The following is a 23,637-nucleotide window of genomic DNA, read 5'->3' on the forward strand; positions in this document are numbered from 1 at the left end:
CTGCCTAAGTAAAAGCAAGTTAAGCCCTAATTCTGCAAGCATTGTCGCTATTCACATCAGCAATAATTAATTATTTTTCATCTGTATACATGATTGTTTAAAGTACCTAAATATATGTTATAACAACTATTTTTAAAATTAAAACAACTTGTTTATTTCTGTAATATTATTAAAAACCTGTGATATCTTATAGCTGAAGGAAGTGTTTTAAAACAATATCAGCTTAATTGTACAATTTATTTGTGCGAGTATAATTTGAAATATGCCATTTGTACTTTGTTTTACATTTTAAATGATTTGGTGCTGCAGTGCTTTTTACAGTTTACACACCAGAAAAGAAAATCTCCATGGAATTGAGATATTAGAAATTCATCAGTTTTACTAGAAAGAAAATATGTGAACAAATATCCCAGACTCGGCAAATATAAATTGACTTTGATTTAGTTCAGTTTTGCTTTTTGTGTTTTTCTCATTACTCTTGAAAAAGACTCCGTAATACACTCAATAATTCATTTATATTTAAATTACTGTCTGCCCAGTTTTACAAATGCAGGAGCTTATCAATATGGATTAATGTGTAAAAAAAATTGTTGCTGGTGTGTTTTTAAAATAATAATCTAAAGCCACACAGATGCACCATCTTGTTCTCATTGTGTGTTTTCTATGCGGGTATTTTCCCTCACATTTGTCAGTTCCTCCTGTAGCCTGCTTCTTTGATTTTAGTAGAGGTGGAGAAAGGGGAACGGGTTAGTGGACTCATACTTGGCAAGCAGTGTGGTGTCCAGTGATACAGGTCTATTTCTGACCACGAATGTCCCTGGGGCCTGGAATTAGACAAATAGATATGCACAAATGTGAGTGAGTGCTTATGTATTCAAGCAAAGTGACCAGTAGAGAACAGAGGCAGGAAATGGGATTCTAATGGGCATATTATTCATGGTTTTATGGGTCATTTGATAATCAGCTCTTGTAGGCTCCTACAACATTTGATTACACTCAGGTGAAACTTTTTGAATCCCCTTAGCTGGAAATGTGAAAGTAATTCCTTTGTCTGTCTTCCACTGCCCAAATGGTGTTTAAAAAGAGGTTGACAGATGCAGAGTGCACATCGTGCCACTAATGAGCCACTTAGCTCTGAAGTGACAAACATGACCCTGAAGGAGCTGAGTGAGAGGAAGGAAGATCAAGGCCACCCACACCCATCATGGCCCCAGCTTGAACTTTGACCTCCATTGACAGTTTGACTAAACTAGCGGATAGACTTCACTGCTGTCTAAGTGAGATCCTCTTGTTATAGATTTTCTGTGGGTGTGTGTCTGTGCGATAGTTTATTTATTCTGTCACAGTGTGTCTGTGTCTCTCACCTTTTTCACCTTTCCCTTCTCTCCTCTGTCTCAGGTCTGTCGATCTGTGGCCATAACTGCCTGCTGACAGCTGAGTGGATGTCAGCCAGCAAAATAGTGTGCCGCGTGGGTCCTGCCAAAGATGACAAGGGAGAAATCATTGTCACCACCAAGTCTGGAGGTCTCGGCACCTCCACGGTCTCATTCAAGCTGATCAGACCAGAGAGGATTGGTGAGACTCGAGACAAAAAAATCAACATGACATTTGTTATGTGCTGCCCTGGACAATTAGCACAGATAAAAGTTGCAGTAAATATTTGATTAAAAAAAAAAAAAATTAGACCATTTTACTCTTAAGACTATGAATTGTTGTAAAATTGTGAAAGTTCAAGTTGTTCAGCCTAAAATTGCAGGTTTGGGCCAGATGTCTATGTCATCACTGCAACACTGTTTCTCACGCCCTTGCTTCATGTGAGGGAAAAGCTAAAACCAAATGTACAGAAATAAGAATGAGAGAAACCTCAAGGAAATTTCCAAATGAAAGTGCATTCTAACAGATATCGTTCAAAAACAGGAAAACATGTTGAACAGTTTGACAACACATGAAGTACACTAAAAAAAAAACAAAAAACGAGCAAATTGAGAGACCCATTAACGAAATACTGTGAAAAACACATATACTGTTTGTAAAATGAACTTGCAATGTTTATTTTACTTCCAACATTCTGAGTGATGAAAACGCATGGACACATGTGGCAGGTTTAAGTCAAACACACATCAATGAGGTTGCTAAAAATGTTTATTTTACTTGAAGCATTCTTATGCATAATTACAATGGTTACTATTGACTATAAAGATAGTATTAGCCTTTTACTAATGCCTAGTATATTCATCATTCATTGTGTCCATTTCTTCATGCTGCATATATATTGTCACATTAAAAAATGTGTCTCAAATGGCGGGCTTTTTTTTATATTTGCAGCTTCTCCTAAAACTAATATAATTGTAATTAAACTAATTGTAATTGCTTGCATGATCATATTTGTTCATGTGCATGTGTTTTCTGAAACTGCAAATGTTAAGCCACTCTCAATCCCTTGACAGGAACCTACAATATATAGTTGACAGAATTTGGATAAAGTATAAATAAAACAAAACGAAAGATAATTAAGCTATATATTCAATCAAAGGAAAATAAATGTAAATAGTAAAGTATCTATCCTAAGTCGGTACTAATACTAATTAAAGTTTGGAGTCACTTAGAAATGTCCTTATTTTTGAAGGAAAAGCATTTTTTTCAATGAAGATAACATTAAATGAATCAGAAATCCAGGCTAGACATTGTTAATGTGTTAAATGACTATTCTAGCTGGAAACGGATGATTTTTAATAGAATATCTCCATAGGGATACAGAGGAACATTTCCAGCAACCATCACTCCTGTGTTCTAATGCTGCATTAGCTAATGGTGTTGAAAGGCTAATTAATGATTAGAAAACCCTTGTGCAATTATGTTAGCACATGAATAAAAGTGTGTTTCTATGGCAAACATGAAATTGCCTGGGTGACCCTATACTTTTGAACGGTAGGGTATATGTTGCTACATGTATATTGTACCTGCGTGAAATATGTTTGAGAGTGTATTTCAATGTGTGGGAGCACATCTGGGATGTGTTGTAGACCAGAGTGACTGTGTCTCGTCTGCCCTGCCCTGTCTTGCAGGTATCCTGGACCAGTCTGCAGTGTGGGTGGATGAAATGAACTACTACGACATGAGGACAGACCGCAACAAAGGAATATCCCCACTCTCCCTGCGTCCCAGCAATCCACTGGGCATCGAAATAGACAAGTATGGGCCGACAGCTCACCAATACACGCACAAAAATCGCTCAGCACAATCAGACCGCCATAAACACAAGTGCTCTAGTCATTGAGTCATGGTTTACATCTCTAAACAGAACCAAACTCGCCCCATATGCCAGCATTGGAAATATTATGCCAACACGGCAATGGCTAAACAGCACCTTACCGCTCCACACAGGGAGTGGAAACGAAATAATTGTGTATAAAGCAGAGAGGACAGCGATAGAGATTTGGAAAGAAGTAAGGCAGCAAACCCACACACATGTTCACTGCCTCAGAGCAGGCAGCATGGTGCAGCCTCCCACGTGCCTGGCAGGGACTACACAAGTTGTAATGTATAGTTTGTGTTTCAAGTTCTGGCATTTCTGGCTTAGCGTTTGTTTGGTTTAGAGGGGCCGGGGGCAAGTGACCGCTCGTGGTCAGAGACAAGACCCCCATAAATAGGCTGTACCATTCACTCTATGCACCACCAGTTTGAGTTGATTTGTTGCACAAAGGCATTTAAAAGGAGATGTTTTGTTGGTTGTAAAGCATCACTCTGTTGTCTGTTCTGTCTGCGTGTTTGTGTACATTTTTGTTTAGTGATGTCACTGGTAGATTATTCAGCTGTAGCTGTTTTTACAAGCTGTTCATTACTTAAAACTTGGACTAGCTGTAATGCAAGTGTTCGAGACATTTCAGTTGATGATTAGTTACACTCACTAAATATACTGTGATTGCTACACTTGCTATAATCTTAAGTGTTATGCTCGATTAACGATGTAATAAAATTCTTGATGCCGGGTGAATTTCCAAACATGAGTAGTAAAAATGTAGCTACCTGTCTATCTTGTGTCCTGTGCAAATTGAACACATGCAAGGACCCTAAAGTGTGTCACTTACCTGTGCAAGTAAATAATAGCCGGAGTGCAGTACCTAGCACATTAAACAAAGATCTAGTAATAGTAAATATTAAATATTTTCCTTCTCTATAATCATGGTGTGGTATCTACTGAAGTAGATTGGGCACCAGAAGCATTTTATTTTGCCATGCATATCTGTCAGTTAGCTTCACAGTTTGTTTATGCTTCTTCTTGGCAGGAATTAGATCACACAGGAAAAAATATACTAAAACCAAATAAATGTCAGTCTTGTTTATGCAGACCAAAATCTAGTACGTTGGTACTTTCTACCTTTAAAAATTCTAGTTTTGCATCCTAATTATTGCAGTATCTCTGCCATTAGAAGTAATATATTGTGTCCTGAATATGTTGAAAATAATTTTCTAATTTATTTTCTGTTTGTACACATAAATCTGTGTGCAATCATTTGTCCGTAAGGTTACGATATGAGCTCTCTGTCTTCTTTGCATGCGTATTTGCATGTCACCTAGACTGTTCTTGCAAATGAATTTTCTGTTTCACAGACTATGCTGTTTGTGTGGTGTTTTTTCTATGTATGTGTGCGTAGCTGCAGAGTGGGTGGTGGTGGTGGGGGGTTTGGTTTGTGTAGACCACAGGTCATTAGTAGAGATCAAGCTTCCCTAATGAGTACTGGGTCCTCCAGGGGCACCCAGGCGTCACACAGTGCACTTCCCACGCCAGGCTCTCCCAGCCTCTGTACCTTTCAGCTGCACACTGCTCCCTGCTGGAAAAGTTGACCCCAATATCACATTGAAAAATTTTCTCACAGTTCTTTTGCCAAGCCTTGCGCTCTCACAGTTTACCATGAATTTATGTGTGCAGTTTTTTTCTTTGTCTTTGTGTCACCACAGTTTTTAGTGCACAGTTTGAGACGTGGAGTTTTTCTGGTGTTTATATACCATATATTTGAACACTGTACATTTTTTAAATACGGTCTAATACAGATCTTCTGTGTTAATTTTTAATCATCTGTCTTTTTCCAGAGGTAAAATCCCACAGAAAGACATGGAGCTGACATTTCCGGGAATGAGTGGAGACTTCACCCGTGAGAACTTCTCTGCCACCTGGTATCTCATAGAAAACCATGCAGGCTCCAGGTATGTTTTTCTTAGTGACCGGTCTTATGTTGTTATTTCTCATAACCATTGCTAAAAAAAGGGGGAAATAAATGCAACACAGACATCATAGTTAAGCATCTTTCCCTTTAGCAGAAATTGTCTTGCATCATATTTGTTTCTCTTTTTTTTCAAAAGTCTTTTTATTAATCAAGATGACACTGTAATGTACAGTACTGCCAATGCTGCCAATTAACGACAACAAAAATAAATAAATAGTAATGGTAATAATAATAACACAAGACGCAAACATAAAACTGAAATGTAAGTAGCAAAAATAACAGTAATTATTCAAATAAATAAATAATAATAAATTTGAAAAAAAGGCAGGTGTGGGTAGGGGGGTGGGGGGGTGGGGCTGCTCAGCTACTCGGTGGCAGTAGTCGAGAGTCTCTCAAAGAAATCCAGAAAAGGACGCAGCGCTTCGTAAAAATTGTTTCTGAACCTCGAACTGTATACCTGATTTTTTTTCCAAGTCCATACATGACATTACATCTTTTAACCATTGGGAATGTGAAGGGGATGAGGAGTCCCTCCACTTTAGCAGAATAACTTATCTGGCAGTAAAAATGAAAATTTCAAGACTTTTAGCTTGAAGTTTGGTAAGTTAAGGTCTGGGGCCACTCAGATATGTTGACAGTTCGTTAGAACTGAGACCAAAGGACTTTAGAAGCTTCTAAAGTCCTAGAAGCCAAAGGAAGAAGCTTTATCCAGGAACACAATAAAGGCCTGAAACCAAACCTATGTAACGTGAAAAACATATAATCCTATTTGACTCTATTGAATGCTTTTTCAGCATCCATAGCAATAACACATTCTGGTATATTGTGGTTAGGGGTGTAAATAACATTAAGAAGTTATCTTATGTTAAATAAAGAATGCCGATTATTACTAAAGCCGTTTGGCCAGGTGATATTATGGAACGAAGAATTTTTTACAGCCTACATGCCAGTAGCCTAGCCAGAATTTTAAAATCAGTATTCAACAGAGATATTGGCCTATAAGAAGAGCAGTCAGCGGGTTCCTTATCCTTTTTAAGCAACAGAGATCAGAAGTAACATCTGAAACGTTATCACCCCAACAGGTTGCGAGGAACAGCAACCGCATGATCTGCTCTACACTCTTACCCATGCAGTGCTCCCAATCTATTGGTTTCAATCCTGCAGATATTAAAATTATAGCCTAAACTAGATTGGTCGACAGATAAACATAATAACAACAATCTAGCAAAAAAACAACAACTTTAGCTTTATATTAAACAGCAGAAAGAATGAACATAGGACGACGCAGCTTCACCATAACCGAAGATCGAGTGTGCTATCTGATCTGGCATAGTCAGTCCGGTAGTTGTGGAAGATCCATACCAGTGAGCCACATTATCGTCCGCCTTAATTTAGAGAGCGTTGGTTTCCCTCTGTGCCATAAACGAAGCGGGTGGCCTCAGAGACGAAAGACAGCCACCAGTTTTTGCCATCTGGAAGAGTAATCCGAAGCCTAGCAGGGAAGAGAAGGACGGAAACCTCTCCTGTATAGTTTGGCCATAACATCCCTGTACTCGACCCGATGCTTCTGAAGATCGGCGTTGTACTCCTCATAAAAATGAAGCTTGTGACCACGGTATTCCAAAGTCCCACGGCGTCTCCGCCACTTTTTCTCATCACCAAGTCCTTGACCTGAAAACGGTGAAAGCGAAGGATGACCGAGCGTCGGCCTCTCGTTTGGACCCAGTTTGGCCATCAGGCTACGATGGGCTTTATCCAGCTCGGGGGGAGACGATAGTCTGTGCGCCGAAAACCTCAACAAGCAGCTGTGAGATGAACTCAGTTTACCGTGGACCCACCAGACGAACGCTTTGCCTTCTGCTTCTTCCTTCCACGTCAGAAACATTAATTTTCGAAAGTTCATTCTCCCCTTGCATTGCTTGGCACGTAGCCTCGAGGGCCGCCAAGCGCCGGTGTTTTCTTCAAGTGCACCGATGCGTTGCTCCTGGTTCACAACCTCAGCTTGAATCTTCTCCAGTTTGCCGTTAATCACATCTGACAAAGCCTTAAAATCAGCAGCTATAGCCACTCTGTGCTCTTCAAGCAATGCAAGAAGTGCCGGTGTCAGATAGAAAATTGACCCCCATGGAAAAGTGACCCGTGGGTCACTTTTCTATTATAGAATTCTGACCCCCCCTATGGAAAAGTGACCCACCCCCAATTATTCTGTAAGAAATATTTAAACACATGAAAATTAAAATAATATTATTGTGTTTTACAAATACATGATATTTTTCAATATTGCAATAATAATTATATATAATAATAATATATAAGATTATAGGAAAAATCATGAGGGCCAATACTTTATAGCATGTAAGAGAGACTGGATGAAAACTTTACAACACATTATTGAAAATAATGATTTTATTTACAAATTCATTGTATTTACATTAAAATATACATTGAATCAGCTTAAACAGAGAAGACAGACTGGAAGTGGCTGCAGAACTAGCATAATACATAGTGGGGGTCAATATTCTATAGCATGGAAAAGTGACTTAGATTAAAAAACTAGTATAATACATAGTGGGGTCACTATTCTATAGCATGGAAAAGTGACCTAGGTCACAACACATAAGTAATATAAACACAAGTTTAAATGCTTTATTCAACTTACCATGGCTACTTCTGGACTGTTGAGAAAAGCACATATGCTGTCAAATTCACTGGATTCCATTCTGCTGAAGCTCATCGGCTGATAACTCTTGATATGTACTCAATGGATGTCAGGTGGATATCTGACACTTGACATGTTCATGGCCCTTTATATACCTGAGTTAATTCACACCTCATGTGAAACACCTATGAGGTGTGATCAGAGAAAAACACCTTCAGCCTTTAGGATAATCTACTCACAACCTCACAATAGGCAAAGATTAACTCAATCCATTACTTCTATCACATACATACATACATACATACATACATACAGAAATGTACTTTGTAGAATGTTCTTTAACATATGTAAATTATAGGCTATGGTGGTGAAAAGATGTTTTTTTCTAGTAAGTAAGTATAGCAGAACATTTTTATTAGCAAATTTTTAAATTTCATATAGGGGGTCACAATTCTATGGGGCGGGTCAGTTTTCTATACTAGAAAAGTGACCCACAGGTCAGAATTCTATATAGAAAAGTGACCCGGGGTCAGAATCAGAAACTCACCACGTCCAAAGAAGCAAAAACGTTTGCAAATGTACAGATGTGAGTGGGAAGACTGGAACCCCTAGCAGTGGGTACAAGGTCTAGCTGAAGTAACGCAGTGTCAGGGGACCAACATGTAAGAAACATGAGAACAGAGAGGACCCAACCAGCAGGTCAGAGTTTTTCATTCCCCAATCAACTCCCGAAGTCGACTTGGTAAGGGACATCAGTATATGGCTGTGGATTTACCAGAGGATGCTTATAGTCTGGCTAATGTAAAATTGCAAATTCCAAAACCGCTGAGAGAGACACAAATATTCAATAACTTAGCTCTTATACACTGTAGTGTCACCAAAATCACTGCAGCCTTCAGCTGGCTCACGGTTTGTTTTTTTCTGTGTGGTTTTTGTCTGTTTGTTTGTTCACTCTCAAATAGTAAACCACAGATATTAAGTAGGGTTATGGACTTTTGGTCAGAATTAACTGATTAATCCAGTAACCAAGGTAACCACTGATAGATTTATGAAAATAATCTTTAGTTACAGTCCTGTTGTATGGACTGGGAGATGTTATTAACTAAATTCAAAAGTAAATACATTACAAAGAACACGTTTAGGGGAAAAAATGTTCTGCTTGGTTTTATTACATTTTTTACGTTTTATTTTCTTGTTCAAATCTCCACATGGTCAGCTGTTTCTTCATAGAACAGTTAGGTATGCAGACAAGGCAGCCGCTGACCCAAAAGGCTGTCACATTAGGGCAGAGCAGAGTTATTTTGGACTCTCCTGGCTTCCTCTCCCCCTGCTTAGCCTTTCAGTAACCCAGACCCCAGGATCCAGCATGACCAGGGGCCTCTGTTTGGATCGCACCGGGTGACTGTTTCTTCCTGCGGAGGAAACCTCACTCAGGAGACTGACACACAGACACACGTACTCACAGTCCCTCCAGATGTGTGTCCAGAAATTGTTTCTCTTTACATACCAAAATACATGCATGCACAAAATTGGCAAAAATATATTTGAGTGTTGAAATTTTCTGTATTTTTTCTTTTTGATAATCATTTTATATATATATATATATATATATATATATATATATAACTGCTGAATGTACAAAGTAAGCATTTTAAGGATCTTCAAGATTCATCAGCTTATTTTAAATAAGTAATCATTAATTGCCGCTTTAGTGTAATGGCAATATAACTTTGTTGTTTTCACAGTTTTGAGCAACTGAAGATTGCAGCCAGTAATCTGAAGAAGCAGGCTACCAAGAAGAATGAGGGGAGTCTGGCTTATGTAAAGGGAGGCCTCAGTACATTTTTTGAGGCTCAAGACGCTCTGTCAGGTGAGAGGAATTAACACATTTATGTGTGCTATGGAATTGCACCAAATGGTCTGCAATTAATATACAAACTTTCAAATTTCCACTCTTCACCTCTACTCAGAAAATAACTTTTTTGAAAAGTGTGCAAGTGTCTGTGGAATATTTTCCTCCACATGTGGTTTAGCAGCGGTTGATTAAAGAGACTCATTTGGACGCGGTGTGAAAACCCTCCACTTTGTGCTACAGTTACACCAGCCAACCACAACATGGTTAATTCACCTTCATCAAAATGAGATCAGCTCTCACCTGTTACACACACTCTCACTTGACTCGGAAAAGTGGATATAAACACAGACATGTGCACACTCGCTGACCTTCAGATGCCAGAAAGATTTCAAGGTAGCAGAGCCTGACTGCTGTCACTCTGCCAGGTACCTCAAATCAATTGTTCACTTCATCATTCATACTTTTGTCTGTTTACTCTCTGCTCCCACCATAGCCACTCAGTTACTTCCCCTTACTATTTATATGTACACTTTTCTGCCTCCATCATTATTATTATTGCTTTCCGTATGTTTGTGCCCCGATTGGAAGAGAGGCAATGTTTTCATTGTTAGTGGCTGAATCTAAATAAACGGAGCAGCCCAACACAATGCAAGCCGGAGTATTAGGACTGATAGTGCTGATAACGGACCCAATATGACCAATGGGAACAATGCACAGTCATTCTCACGTTCAGACTGAGCGTGCCTACTGTGTGCCCGCTGCCCCAATGGGAAATGTAAAGGCTCCAGGGATGGAGGAAGCTGCGCACCATGGATGCCCTGTGACCAAGGCAACATGCTACACTGATACTTTATGACCTGTGAGACTACATGGAATTTTCTGGATCTGAATGTTATGTGTTCCTTATTACTGGACTACCCTCCTTGTCCTTCTTTAATTGGAACACCTGTTGTTAGAGAGCAGCTTTTTGAATAAGAGCAGATAGACAGATATTTAACAGAATCAGAAAAAGCAAAATATCCAGCAAACAAGGCAAGCTGTGCTCAAGTATCCTTTCTAGATTTATTCTGTATTTTAGAAACGGTTAACATAAATAAGTCAGTGCACCAAATGGATGCAACTGATTAGACTTGCCTTGTTTATTCAGATTTCCTCATTCTACATTTAATTTGTCAGCCTTAAAGCCAGTTGTATTTTAAAGTGATACATGAAATGATCTTTTTTTTAATCTGCTCTAATCAATATTTTTATATTTATAATGAATCAAATAACTAAATCTGAAAGGTGTCGCTGGCAGTGAGAATTATCTTTGAGCACCTCTTGATCCTACAGAGTGATTTTGTGCCTTTTCAGTCATTGTTTTGTAATTCTCTAACTCAGTCTACTGTACTCAACCTTCTCGGACACAGTGAAAAACAAAGTGAGTATCTGGAGAGTAAGTGATGTACTTAAATTATCAGGTGGTATTAAGCACATCTCCAAATGAATACTAATGTATCCTCTAAATGTTTAATCAGGCAATTGTTGAATAACATGTTTGCCATTTTAACCTTTTACCCAAATAACAAGAGAAATGAATGAATTCAGCTTTAAATGATGAATCTCATGTGTTTAGATTGTTGAGGTGTGTTTGGCAGGCAGACATTTGTTCATAAGTTTTTTGGTAGAGGTCAAAATGATTTCTTTGTTGGCATTTTCCAATCTGTCTTATTGGGCTTTACATTTTCCACCCCGTTAATGCACTTGATTTCATGCCTCATGGCTTTCTAATTTTCTTTACAGCAACTATACTTTAGTCTGGTGACATTATCATCTAGGAACAGGCTCATTTGGTAGCACAGTAGAAGGTGCAAGTGCTGTGAATCAACAAATATCTATTTCTTAAATGAAAACTCCTCTCTTCTCACAGTGACTTAATACAGCCCTACAGCATCTTGCTTGGGCCAAGATTTGGCTCTCAATCAAGTAGTGACTTCGAATGGGTAGCTCAAGTGCAGATAGTTCTGCACGCTAGGTATGGTCAGCCAAACCGACATACCATCTAGCACACTTGCAGTCAGCCAGCCAGCTAGCTTGAGACAGCTCTGCAGTAGTTCACTGCCAGACCTAGTTAGCACAGCTGTCTGAGCAACTGTGAATCCTTTCTTTGTCTCTCTGCAGTGTTTGGCAGTTTTCTGTTTTTCTTAGTCAATCCAAATGAATCTCACCTGAGAAGTAACTGTAAGAATTTGAAAGAAATCAACTGTGAAATAAGATATTAACAAGGCGCTTGTGTGTTGTTGTTAAGAGTGTGCTGTCTTACAAGTAGCTGTCATGCCTCCAGCTCTCTCAGTCATCATCATGACATTTCCATCTCCTGTTTATTTTCAGTTCTACTTGCATGTGAGATTTTTATTGATGACTTTAATAGAAATTTTTTTTCATGCAAGTGTTCTGCTGCTGGCAAGGTAGAAACAAGGAAGTGATGCCAAATCTAGGAAAAGAAATTAAGCAGATAATTTTTTTTTTTAGAGCAAACACCAAGACTCTGACTTTGATATCCAAGAGATTTCTGCCTCTCGCTCTTTTTTTCCCTCTTTCAGCTAATTGCTTCATAATTGCTCTCCAGTATAGCTAACAGTTTCCAGCAGAAATAGCAAAATAAAATCCTTATATAATAAAATGTCTTTTTTTGATAAACTCTGGACTCCAAGCTAAAGCACACACAGTTTAGACTTTTGCTTCTGCAAACCACACATCTTATTAATTACTATGCTGCTTGGGTTAGTTAGATGATTTCAACTTCTGGCAAATGGAGGAAAAAGTCTGGAATCTACAGACAGATTTTTAGCTTAGGATCATAATCTTAGAGTTTCTAAAGTAAAGATTTGATGTATATCATCAAGTTGCCTGGCCTCAAAAGATTTTCAATACATAGGATTAGCTGGAGCCATATCAAAATCCACTGTTTTATGTTTGTAATATCATTTTGGCAGAAGTGTTTAGTGAAATGGCATTATAGCGTATCTTTAGGTCACAATGACATGGTACCGCACTTGATGCTTCAATCCAGAGAGTCATTAGTCAAACAGAGTATCAGGGTCAGACATGAAGCAAAATTGATGCTCTGGGTTTAAGTTCCTTTTACAGTAGTCTAGTTTCCAAGAGGTAGAATGATTAAAGGGTGTTGGCGGCCATTTTGGTGGAGCATCATTGATCAGAGGAGTTTAATGAAGTTATTCTGTTTTATTTAGTCAAACATTTGCGTTGTCAAGCATTTCTGTCTTGAGATTCCAAAGTTTTACGTCTTATATCAGCTCTGTTTTGCACTTCTTTTACGGTTAGATAGAGATTTATTACAGTGTCATTTTTTTGTCACTTTCAAGGGAACCTATTAGTTAGATGTTTTTGCCCCACTGGAAAACTTTTCTGTTGCATACTCGCAGATTTCTTTGAATTAATTTTTTTTTTCTCTATGTTGAAGGGGAATATTTTGTTACAGTAAGTGGAATGGTTCTGTAAACACTTCATGTGAACCACCATAAACTGGTGAAAGAAATGGAAGGTTTGGGCCATGGCTGTTTGTTCATAAAGCTTTAGTGACAAACTGAGCCATGCTTCTGAGACAGACACACTCTGGCTGATTGACTGAGTGACAATTTGCCAGGGATCCCAGGGTTGTTTGCTACTAAAATGCTGAAATTTGAGGTTTTTCATTGTTGTGTGAAAAGGAAGTCTCCCAGTGATGCAGGAAACGGAACAGCTACCGTGTTCCAAAAATGCAAGATTCCCAGGGCCTATTCCCTGAGTTCCCAGCTCCGGCAGGAGTCAAAACATCTCCAGCTTTAGAAACCAGGGACACTGTATTTTTATTCTTATTCTTTTTTCCCCTCAACGGTTCCAGGAAGTTAAGTGGGAGCTGCAGCTCTTCCCCAGGTTCAGGCTTGTTATCCGGACCCTGACCTGATGTTTAGGTTAACTGTGACGTCGGTGGCCCTTCGGTGTGTGACAGATGCAGAGGACACACAGCTGGCAACTGGGTAAAGGGGAGTGTAGAGACATGAAGCAGACCTTCAGTGTGTGTCTTCCTTTGTATTCATCCCTATCAATCCTGTGCTCTCCTGTATACACTCTCATTGTACAGGCTTTAGTCCCAACCTGCATCTGGCCACATTTTCTGCTGGGTAGGAGTGAAGGCCAGTGACGTCCACACTGATTAGGCAATAGCATGTTTGAACAGTGCGTTTTAGGAATACCTCAGTCTCTGCCTTGAGGCTTCTGTCTGTCAGAATGGACCCACATATTTATTTACAGAACTCTCCCCCTTCACTTTGCCTCCTACTCCCTCTGCTGTCAAGCTCTACTAACAGCCAGTATTTGTAGTAGGACAATTGTGGCAGTAGAAGAAAGGCAGGGAGATTGAGATGATATTTGTTCTTTTTTGTTATCTTTCTATGACTCTTTCTGTCTTGACTTCATTCTTCAGATATCTGCTTGTTGTGTAGTTGAGTCACTTCACAAGTATGTATGAGAAGGTTTTTTTAAACCCTCTCCACCTCTCTTCCACCGTGTCAATAAACCCACACTGCAGCTCTCAGCACCCAGCTGCCCACTACTGCACAGCATTTATTTTTTCACTGGGGTAGCCCCACCACTCGCTCGCCTTCTTTTTTTTCTGTCTGTTTTCTCTCCTCGTTCCCTCTTTTCAAATTCTCTCTCCCGCGTGAAGCTCTTCATGCTAAGCATGGTAAGTAATAGATACAAGCCATTAGAGAGTTCCTGCCTAACAGTCATTTCTGGCATGTAGACCTCAAGCTCTGCTCTCCAAAATGTTTTTCAGACAACTGAAACATTTTAGATTCACATTACCTCTGGATCATAGGGCTTCAAATGTCCCAAGACCACCAAGCTGTACTGTTAATGGCTATGGTTTGGTGAATTGATCCGGTACAGTCACATCTGGGACAAGGCAAAGTCCTTGTTGCGTGAGAACAGGCACAAGAGGGTCTGGGGTTCAGTAGCAGCATCTATGGGTGGAGGGCCAGTGAGGTTATCTCCCATCTACCACTGGGGTAGGGCCTGTTTATTGTTTTACCTTCGGTTCCTGAAATTGAAAATGTTCCCATCTTTGTGGATTGGGTACTCCACTGTGTAGGGAACCTAAAATCATTTTCACTTTTCTTACCACTGCTCTCTCTGTTCTTTCAGCTATAATTTGCCAGTTTTTTTTATTTGTTGTCGTTTTTGTGGTATTTCACTAATAGTATGAATTAATTCAGACTTAATGTTGCAGCTATCCACCAACGGCTAGAATCTGATGGCACAGAGAAGGTGGAGGGATCGATGACCCAGCGACTGGAAAACATTCTGAACAGTAAGCATGTTGTCATTTGGGGTCCAACCCCAAGATGAATAGTGTCATCTTGCTGTGTAAATTATTACCAGCCTGTTACTGTTGGTTGTGGCATTATCTATATAATTATTTAGATCTCAGTTTTAGGAAATTTTCCCCAAAACATATCCAACAAATATTCAGATACTTAAAGAGGTAAAAGTAAATAGCAGAGCAGAAACGGTCTGTGTTCCACTGTGCACCTTCAACCAGCAGTTATTGCAGACACTGATACACTCTCTATGCAGGCCAAACTCATCTACATTTTGTATGTTCAATCAGCTTTGTAGGTCTATCTTTGTTCAGTAAACAGATCTTCTCAGAAGAGTGTGTGTGTGTGTGCGCTCACTGTTTCATGTCATACACGATAATCAGAGTGCTCTAATGGTGGGTCAATAAGCCAATCATTTTCCTCAAGTCTAGAGTAAATACGTGTCCAAGCCTGACATGGGTTTCATCCCTATGAACCCAGACTTGAGGGCTCTTGGCCCAGTGGGCCTAGGAAACCGTTTGTCCCCAAAACGCATACATCAAATGCACGGCGCCAGTCAAAAAATGTCCTTGTAAAATGTCAGTTTCAAGACAATTTAGATTGGTGAGTGAAAATGTAAAAATTTCCTCTGTTCATTCTCGTGCTGTTTTTCCATTGGGGATTTTGTTTTGGGAGTGAGGTTTTGTTTTGATTAGGTGAACTTGATTTTTTTTTCTATTCGACTGCACATCCAAGGCCACCCATGAAGTCAGTTAGTTATACAAAGGTACCACCAAGCACCCTGACTAAGAGATAGCTGTCACTTTCTCCTTAGCAGCTCAGTCTCTACTCTTGCTCCTCTCTCTGTGTCAAATAACATCCAGAGCAGGAAGAAAACCAGAGACCAGCAATAAGAGGGAAATGTGGTATCAACATTTGTTTATATAGTATCCCAGTTTCTCATTTTCTTGTGCCTCGTTTACTCGCACTCACTCTTTCTCACTCTGTCTTTCTCGTAGGGGCGAGTGATACCGCAGATACTCTCTTCCAGGAGGTCTTGGGGCGGAAAGACAAAGCTGATTCCACACGCAATGCACTCAACGTCCTCCAACGTTTCAAGTTTCTCTTCAACCTGCCACTCAACATTGAACGCAATATCCAGAAGGTACTTCATATTAGAAACAACAGCACATATCCAACTATTAAGTATGTGGTGCAAAATAAATGCAGCTTCCCCATTGCTTTCACACCAGTCCACAAATACAGTCATGAGTCCGAAGCTGTTAGTGTTGTGATATTAGATGATCTAGACGGTAAACTTTTATTTCTTTGTGTGATACAGGAGATGAAAAATGTATTTTACGAGCTGAGAATTTCCCTGAAAAGACATAGTTTAGTACTGGTTATTTGTTATGTCATTGTTTCAATTGTGCTGTTGATGAAATCAACTTTAAGTTCATGTAGCTGCCATAATATTGTCCTCTACTGGCTTAATATTTCATTTGGTTACATTGTCTCTCCTAGCACGACCATTATAATCCAAAACATGAAGCACTTAAACATACAAATATGTAGATAAAAACATTACCTAAAAGAACGGCAACCATAAAAAGAGCAAGTACACCATGCACCCAAGTTGCTATTTCTTCACAACTATAGAAACTAGTGGAAGATGGAAAGTTTGGAATTAAAAAAAAACCAACCCATTTAGGCTCACTTAGAAATGTCCTTTGAAAGAAAATCATTTTTTTCCCATGAAGATAACATTAAATGAATCAGAAATACAGTCTAGACATTGTTAATGTGGTAAATGACTATTCTAGCGGGAAACGGCTGATTTTTAATGGAAAATCTACATAGAGGTACAGAGGAACATTTTCAGCAACCATCACTCCTGTGTTCTAATGCTACATTGTGTTAGCAGGCTAATTAATGATTAGAAAACCCTTGTGCGATTATGTTAGCACATGAATAAAAATTAGTTTTCCTGGAAAACCTGAAATTGCCTGGATGACTCCAAACTTTTGAACGGTAGTGTACATTTTTGTTAAAATAGAGCTGTTGATTAAAGCTTGTTGTTAGAGTTGAGGCTGTAGATTTTTTGTCTTGTGCATTATGGCCATGTCTGTCTGAGTCTGTGAATTTAAACTAAATATTTTGCTGATTAATTTTTGTATGTTAACAATTACTATCACAAATTTCAAGAAATTATTAAATATCCAGTGACTTTTTCACTTATATGGAGTATCTAGTTGTCTCAACCACTTCCCAGAAGAAATGCCCCACAGGGCTACAAGATCCAGTGTTTTGTAAATATTAATTGTCATGTCAAAGTTTCAGCTCTTTTTCATTAAGCATTCCTTCAGTTTTGTCCATCCCCAGTTTGCATAGTTTATTTGTTTAACGAACCACTTGGATGGCTGTCAACCAGAGGGTGGAGCTAGAGAGTCTTAAATACACAGTGTATGCCATGATTGATAAATGAGTTCAGAAAAAACTCTGCGTTATTAACTGAACTGACTTTTCTTTCCAGGGAGATTATGATGTGGTGATCAATGACTATGAGAAAGCCAAATCTCTTTTTGGCAATACAGAGGTCCCCGTTTTCAAAAAAGGTATGGTTTTTCCTTTTTGATTTTTACCTGAACAAGTAAATAAAATAAAGTGAAAAATATCTGTATTTCAAGCTTCACAGCTTTTAAAAGGCTGAATTTCATTAAATTTGCCATTATTTGTTCTCTGCTCTGCTCCAGTGTATGCTGAAGTTGAGACAAGGATTGGAGCACTGAGGAGTCTGTTGTTGGAGAAACTGCTGCAAACACCGTCAACACTCCATGACCAGAAAAGATACATCAGGTAAAAATTACAATTTTATTATCTCTCAATGGCTATTTCCAATCTTCTGTCTGTATTCTGTCTGTTGTCATTCTGTGGTCTTGTTTGTCTCAGTTTGATTTGTTTGTACATCACGGCTTCATTATCTGCAAGTTCAGATTTTTTAAATCTTTGTCTCCACCCGTCATACAATCCACTCATTGCATACAGTCTGTAAACATCCAATAATAAGTCATGACAAATCTCTTATACTCCTTCATTGCCCTCCTTTTGGGCTCTTTGATGTCTGTTTGTATCATTGTTTACCAGAACTTCAGCCTCCATCCATATTTTTTCTTTTTGCCTCTCACTTTCCTCTGCTCACAAATCCTCTCATCTTTCTGTTGTCTGGCGCTCTTGTTTCTGCTTCTATTTTTCTCTCTCCTTTGCCTTTCTTTCCCTCTTTTTTCCCTTCATCCATCTGTCCATTCATACTTGTGGTCTCTCCCAATTTATTATTGTTAAGACCAACCTGTCAGGATCATGGAGACCAGCTCTCAACCACACGGCAACATCTTTCATCCTGGTGCATTAGGCACAGCTCTGAACGCCCACTCAGCTCCTGTTTACTCTTCACGTGTATGGCAGAGCTGCAGTGCTTGTGTGTTCATTTTGTTCATGTGAGTTTTACTCAAATCTTTGAGAGATGGCAACTAATGAAGAACAAACGAGCAGCTGGTTCATAGGATGACAGTAGAGGAGGCCAGGACACAGCTTGGAGAGTGAATCATCTGACATTGTAAAGGTCACTGCATGATGTCTAGGATATTAACTCCTGGCAGAGCGATAAGGCTCATTAAGGTGGATAAGAAGTGACCAAAAACTCTTTATGCCTTTCAGGTGCATATATTTACATCACATGTCCAGGGTGTCAACTGCCTTCGCTCCAAGTCAGCTGGGATAGGCTTCAGCCCCCCCGCGACCCTAATGAGGATTAAGCGGTGTATAGAGAATGGATGGATGGATGTTACTGGCTTTTTGTCTCTTTAATTAGCAATTTTGTTTGTCAGTGGTATATTGTTTTAACAGAGATGTTTATATTTTTTTCTTATTTACTCTTTTTGATCTTTCTTTTCCTTTAGATTTGTCCATATATTAGATTTGTTCTTTGGCCAACAACTAAAATTAGTGTAATTTTTATGTAATTGTATAAAGCCAAATTAGTGCACACAGTGTTGATTAAGTCTGTTATGGGCAACCAAATGCAATCCCTTTGTGTCAAAGTTACATATTTAGAAGTTATTTCCCTATAATGGCTTAGATTTAACTCTACATCATTGCTTTCTCTGGTCCCTGCTTCTCTCTTTGTCAACCCCTCAAGGCTCCCTGCTGCAACTGAAGCACACCAGCTCACCTACAACTCTTCTCAAACACTGCAAAACTAGTTTGCATGCTACAATAGCACATTGTGATATTAGAGTAATTCAGCCTTATATGTTTCAACAAGAAAGACATTCTGAAAAACAGTAATGATACAGAATGTCTCACACTGCTAGTAGACAGGATTGATTTATTAGACATGAAACCCAACTGACTGAATCTGGGTGTTTGAGACTGTCATTGACACTTTCTAGTTCTAAAGTGAAAATGCTCAGCCATGGAATTCACTCCTTATTTTGCCCATGATATGTTGAAACTGATGCTTCAGATACAAAAGAAACTTGGTGTTCAGTGGAGGAATTAGTGTTTGTGTCAGTGCCAGAAGGGGGAGACAAACATTCTACACTGTGTGTTTAAATGCTATTGCAACCAAGATTCATTGCATACTGAATGTGAGGCTTTATAATTGGAATAAAGAATTTGTTGCTGTTCTCTAATGGACAAACTATAAAATGCCAAACATATTGGCTATTGTGATACATTTGGGAAAAGGTACAAACATCTAAACTGTAACGACAGATACTTCTTTGCAACTCCCACTGGAGGTTCCAAAGGTAACATTATATAAATGTACACCGAGTGCCCTTCGTTTGAATGACAGTCTTGATTTGTGTATTTTGCTTTACTTTGTACTTTACTTTATGTCTTTTATGGTACAACATGACAAATTCAAGGTGGAATATTTTATCTTTTTTTCACTATTTTTTAACCTACTGAATTGTGTCAGCTGGCCTACACATTGTATACATGTTGAGGTCAAATGACAGGAAGAACGTAATGAATACTTAGAGGAACATAAAGATATATTTCCATGTATGGTAAAGCGTTGGTTGAAGGAGCAGCAAATTTTGAGAACAATCTGCTTTAGACTTTTCAGTTGCCAGATTTCCACCCAATTGGATACCTATGGAAGAATTTGATTACGCAGTCCTTAACAACATTAAGCACAGCCTTTTATTTATTCACTATTATTTATTTTATTTCATTATTTGTATTCTAAATACTTTATGTTCTTTCATTTGATTTTCTACCATCTGTGTGTCGCTTAGATGATTTCTTAATTCATAGATTCAGGAGGTTAAAGGGTGCCGCTCTCTCAGCCTTCCTGCAATATCTACATGCAAGTCAGCACTGCTCAACAATATGTGTAGATTCTCCTTTTATTCTTTCAGTGTTTATTTTTAACATTGTTCTTCTGTCTGTAGATACCTGTCTGATCTGCATGCTCCCGGTGACCCAGCATGGCAGTGCATCTACGCTCAACACAAGTGGATCTTGCAGCTGATGCAAAACTGCAGAGATGAGTTCATCAGTGGCCAAAGAGGTGAGGAACATGCACCGGACCACAGTTGTCTGAGCTGACAAGTTTAACACACAAAGCAAAAAAAACCCCTGCTTAGCATTTCCAATCACGTGGCTAGTGGATGTCATGTGGGCCTTATGGTAGCTCAGGGTAGAGAAAGCCAGCTACCCCTCTGTCGTACCAGCTGTCTTTCTGCATTCCCTGTACTGTTCCCGCCCTCCCCTGCCTGTTCTGCTTGAGGGCTTTATGTTTATTTTTTCGTGAATGTATGAATAAGATGAAAGTGAAGGAGCACTGGCTTTGGATTTGGGTTTCAGAGCTTGACATGTTACTGCACACAGAAACTCTCTTTCTCACTCACACAACTTCACAGATGGATTGGAACAATTAACCCCAATTAAGCTGTTTCTCTGTTAAATCAACCAGCAGAAAAATCTGGATTTGAAACCGTCCACTCAGGAAGACTAGCGATTCGCCAGCCATGCTTAGACACATACATGCACACACTCCTACACTTACACCTACACAAAGGCACCCACACAAATACATTGTGAGTGGGTGGCTGCTTCACATAGTGCAGCTGGAACATAAACACGTCTAATGCTAAGGGTAACAGTGGTTTCCGGGGCTCAGACTTGATGAATCTGGGGCTTGGTCTGTTCTCTGCTTCTCCACAGTTAAATATCATCCTGATTATCATGTCAGGGATGGCCCCTTTTTAGGTCACACATACATTCCACAGCAGAGCTACATGTGACAGAGAGTGAAATCGCATCCAATTTAGGCATCACATTCAACCTCAACTATTCTGAAATATGTTGGTTTGCTAAAATGCACGGAAACTGAGACACATATTTATAGTTACTTTAAGATGTATATTTATAGTTATTTTATATACTTTAGTGCATCTATATAAGACAGAAATATCAATTGTTTTAAGTGATTTAATAAAAACATTGGATTCCAACAGTAATCTATATACAAAACAATTCTGACATATAAATAAATGTCTTGCACAGTCCTCACACTTAAAACATGTAATGTGTTGTCAGTGTCTTCCAAAGGGACTCATTTAACTGCAATCAAGAATCATCGATCTGAGTAATCTGAGTCAATGAAATGATTTGAATCATTGTTTGACTAACTTATGTATCTCGACTATTGTTAAAAAGTGTATTCAACTAAGGCTACTTGGTTCAGTATTATGAGAAGGCCCACCTTCATATTTTAGAAGAATCCAAACTTGATCTTTTAGCAGTTTGAACATGAGTTGTAGTTTCTACTTTCAAGGCCATGTCATTTGTTCAAACCTTCCTGTATTGGTAGGAATAATATCACACCGTCTCTGTATAATATAAATATAGGTTATTTTAAATGTACCATGTGACGTTTTCTCATAAATACAATTCTCTCTGTGGTGTTCCTCATTGAAGCTTCTGTGACATTACTATCCTGTTTAGTGCATGTCCTTCATCATAACACATTTGCAAAGTTAATTGTTTCAACATTGTAGAACTGCAGTATTTACATCCACTTTTAATTCACTGAGCAATCCTGACTGCCTTTTGCTAGTACAGTGCAGTTTTCATGGTTTGTTACTGGAAATAACTGTCACTCAGTAGATTAGCATGAAACCATCTGTAGGAATGTGCTTTGACACGTATGTTTAGAAAAAAGAGTTGAATTATTTGGGGACTATCACTATTTTTTCTGACATCTTTTGAAATTGCAGCTTGCTTGAAAGTCAAGTTTCAGTTCGATATTTATTACTGTTAAGTTTAAAATATAGTGGAGCATTACCACATTATACACAATCAAAAACAGGACTACGATAAATAAGACAGCATGGATTTGTAAAACCACACAACAGTGTAAACCCTTGGGCAGACACAATGCATAACGTGTTGCCTAAATTGCAGCCTTTGCAATTTGTTAATTACTTTCTATCGAATTTCAGTTTAAAGTTAATTGATTATTCAGCCCTAAGACAAATCTTGGACACTTTTCAGTTTTCATTGTGACTTATAAGTCAACTTTGGATACCAGATAAAGACCAAGTGTTTGTGATTCTGATGTTTGTGTGCATGCGTATGTTCGTGTGTGTGTTTTTGCAGCTGTTTATTTTGGAATAAAAACTGTTAGAGCCAGTGATCATTATGTGACTTGCAGTTTTAACTGTGGTCACTAAACACATCTTAAAATCCAGTTAATTTTTTGAGGACTGGTTCAAGTAGTACAAAGAAGTGATTGGCCATTAGCACATTTACAGGTGAAAAACTCCACTGGGTGTTTTAAACAAATGACTGATGCAGTAAATCTTCTAGTGCGGACGGCCTTCATATACACAAAGACAATAGCGTACTCGCATACGGAGGTGTACACAGCCTTCCTGTTTTTTAGTAATTTCTGCTCTTGTTCTTTGCCACAGCTGTCTCCTGTCTTTTCTGCTGTCACACCCTCCACCTCTTCCCTTCATAGACGCACCTGGTAGCTATTTACCATCTCCGCTCTTCGAGGCTCACCTCTGGCCCAAGTGCGAAACCTGTGCCCCCTGAAACATCCCTCCACCCAGGCAATGCTTGAACAGCCATCATCACAAAACCACATCCACTACATTTCCCCCCGAACCCACTCTTCCTCCCCTTCCCTCCGACCTTACCCCTCCACTTATATAGTCAGGACCCCCCCCCTTTCTGGTACCTCACAGGCATCCACTCTGCTGGACACGTCCTCTTCCACTTCATATGACATTTACAAACATGATGTATTCGTAAGCCATCTTTTATGCTATTGTCAGCATCACAGGTGGCAGGGATTATTCATCTGTGATGGATCAGCCTTATCTGCAGTAACTGCTGTCATTTTGTCTGTCTTGTGTGTTTCCTAGTCATGAATGTGAGGCCAGAGGGCGTTCTGGTGGAATTGTGATACCATTAATTACCGTATAAATCGCCTTTAGTGAGAAATAGAGCCATCCATCTTTGTTGGAACCAAAGCCT

The 23,637-nt window shown here is 39.0% G+C and overlaps 1 protein-coding gene across 1 annotated transcript in view; it reads left to right on the forward strand.

Annotated features, from left to right (window-relative positions):
- Window positions 1-23,637, forward strand: part of exoc2 (exocyst complex component 2) — a 54,501-nt gene that overhangs the window by 11,873 nt on the left and 18,991 nt on the right. The window contains exons 3-11 of the mRNA XM_022205147.2: window positions 1,399-1,575; window positions 3,066-3,192; window positions 5,092-5,205; window positions 9,630-9,754; window positions 15,012-15,092; window positions 16,101-16,246; window positions 17,615-17,696; window positions 17,835-17,937; window positions 20,541-20,659. Of these exons, the coding sequence (XP_022060839.1) occupies window positions 1,399-1,575; window positions 3,066-3,192; window positions 5,092-5,205; window positions 9,630-9,754; window positions 15,012-15,092; window positions 16,101-16,246; window positions 17,615-17,696; window positions 17,835-17,937; window positions 20,541-20,659 (1,074 nt within the window). The remainder of the gene's footprint in view (window positions 1-1,398; window positions 1,576-3,065; window positions 3,193-5,091; window positions 5,206-9,629; window positions 9,755-15,011; window positions 15,093-16,100; window positions 16,247-17,614; window positions 17,697-17,834; window positions 17,938-20,540; window positions 20,660-23,637) is intronic.

Source organism: Acanthochromis polyacanthus, chromosome 4 (genome assembly GCF_021347895.1).
Source record: "Acanthochromis polyacanthus isolate Apoly-LR-REF ecotype Palm Island chromosome 4, KAUST_Apoly_ChrSc, whole genome shotgun sequence".
Classification (NCBI taxonomy): domain Eukaryota; kingdom Metazoa; phylum Chordata; class Actinopteri; family Pomacentridae; genus Acanthochromis; species Acanthochromis polyacanthus.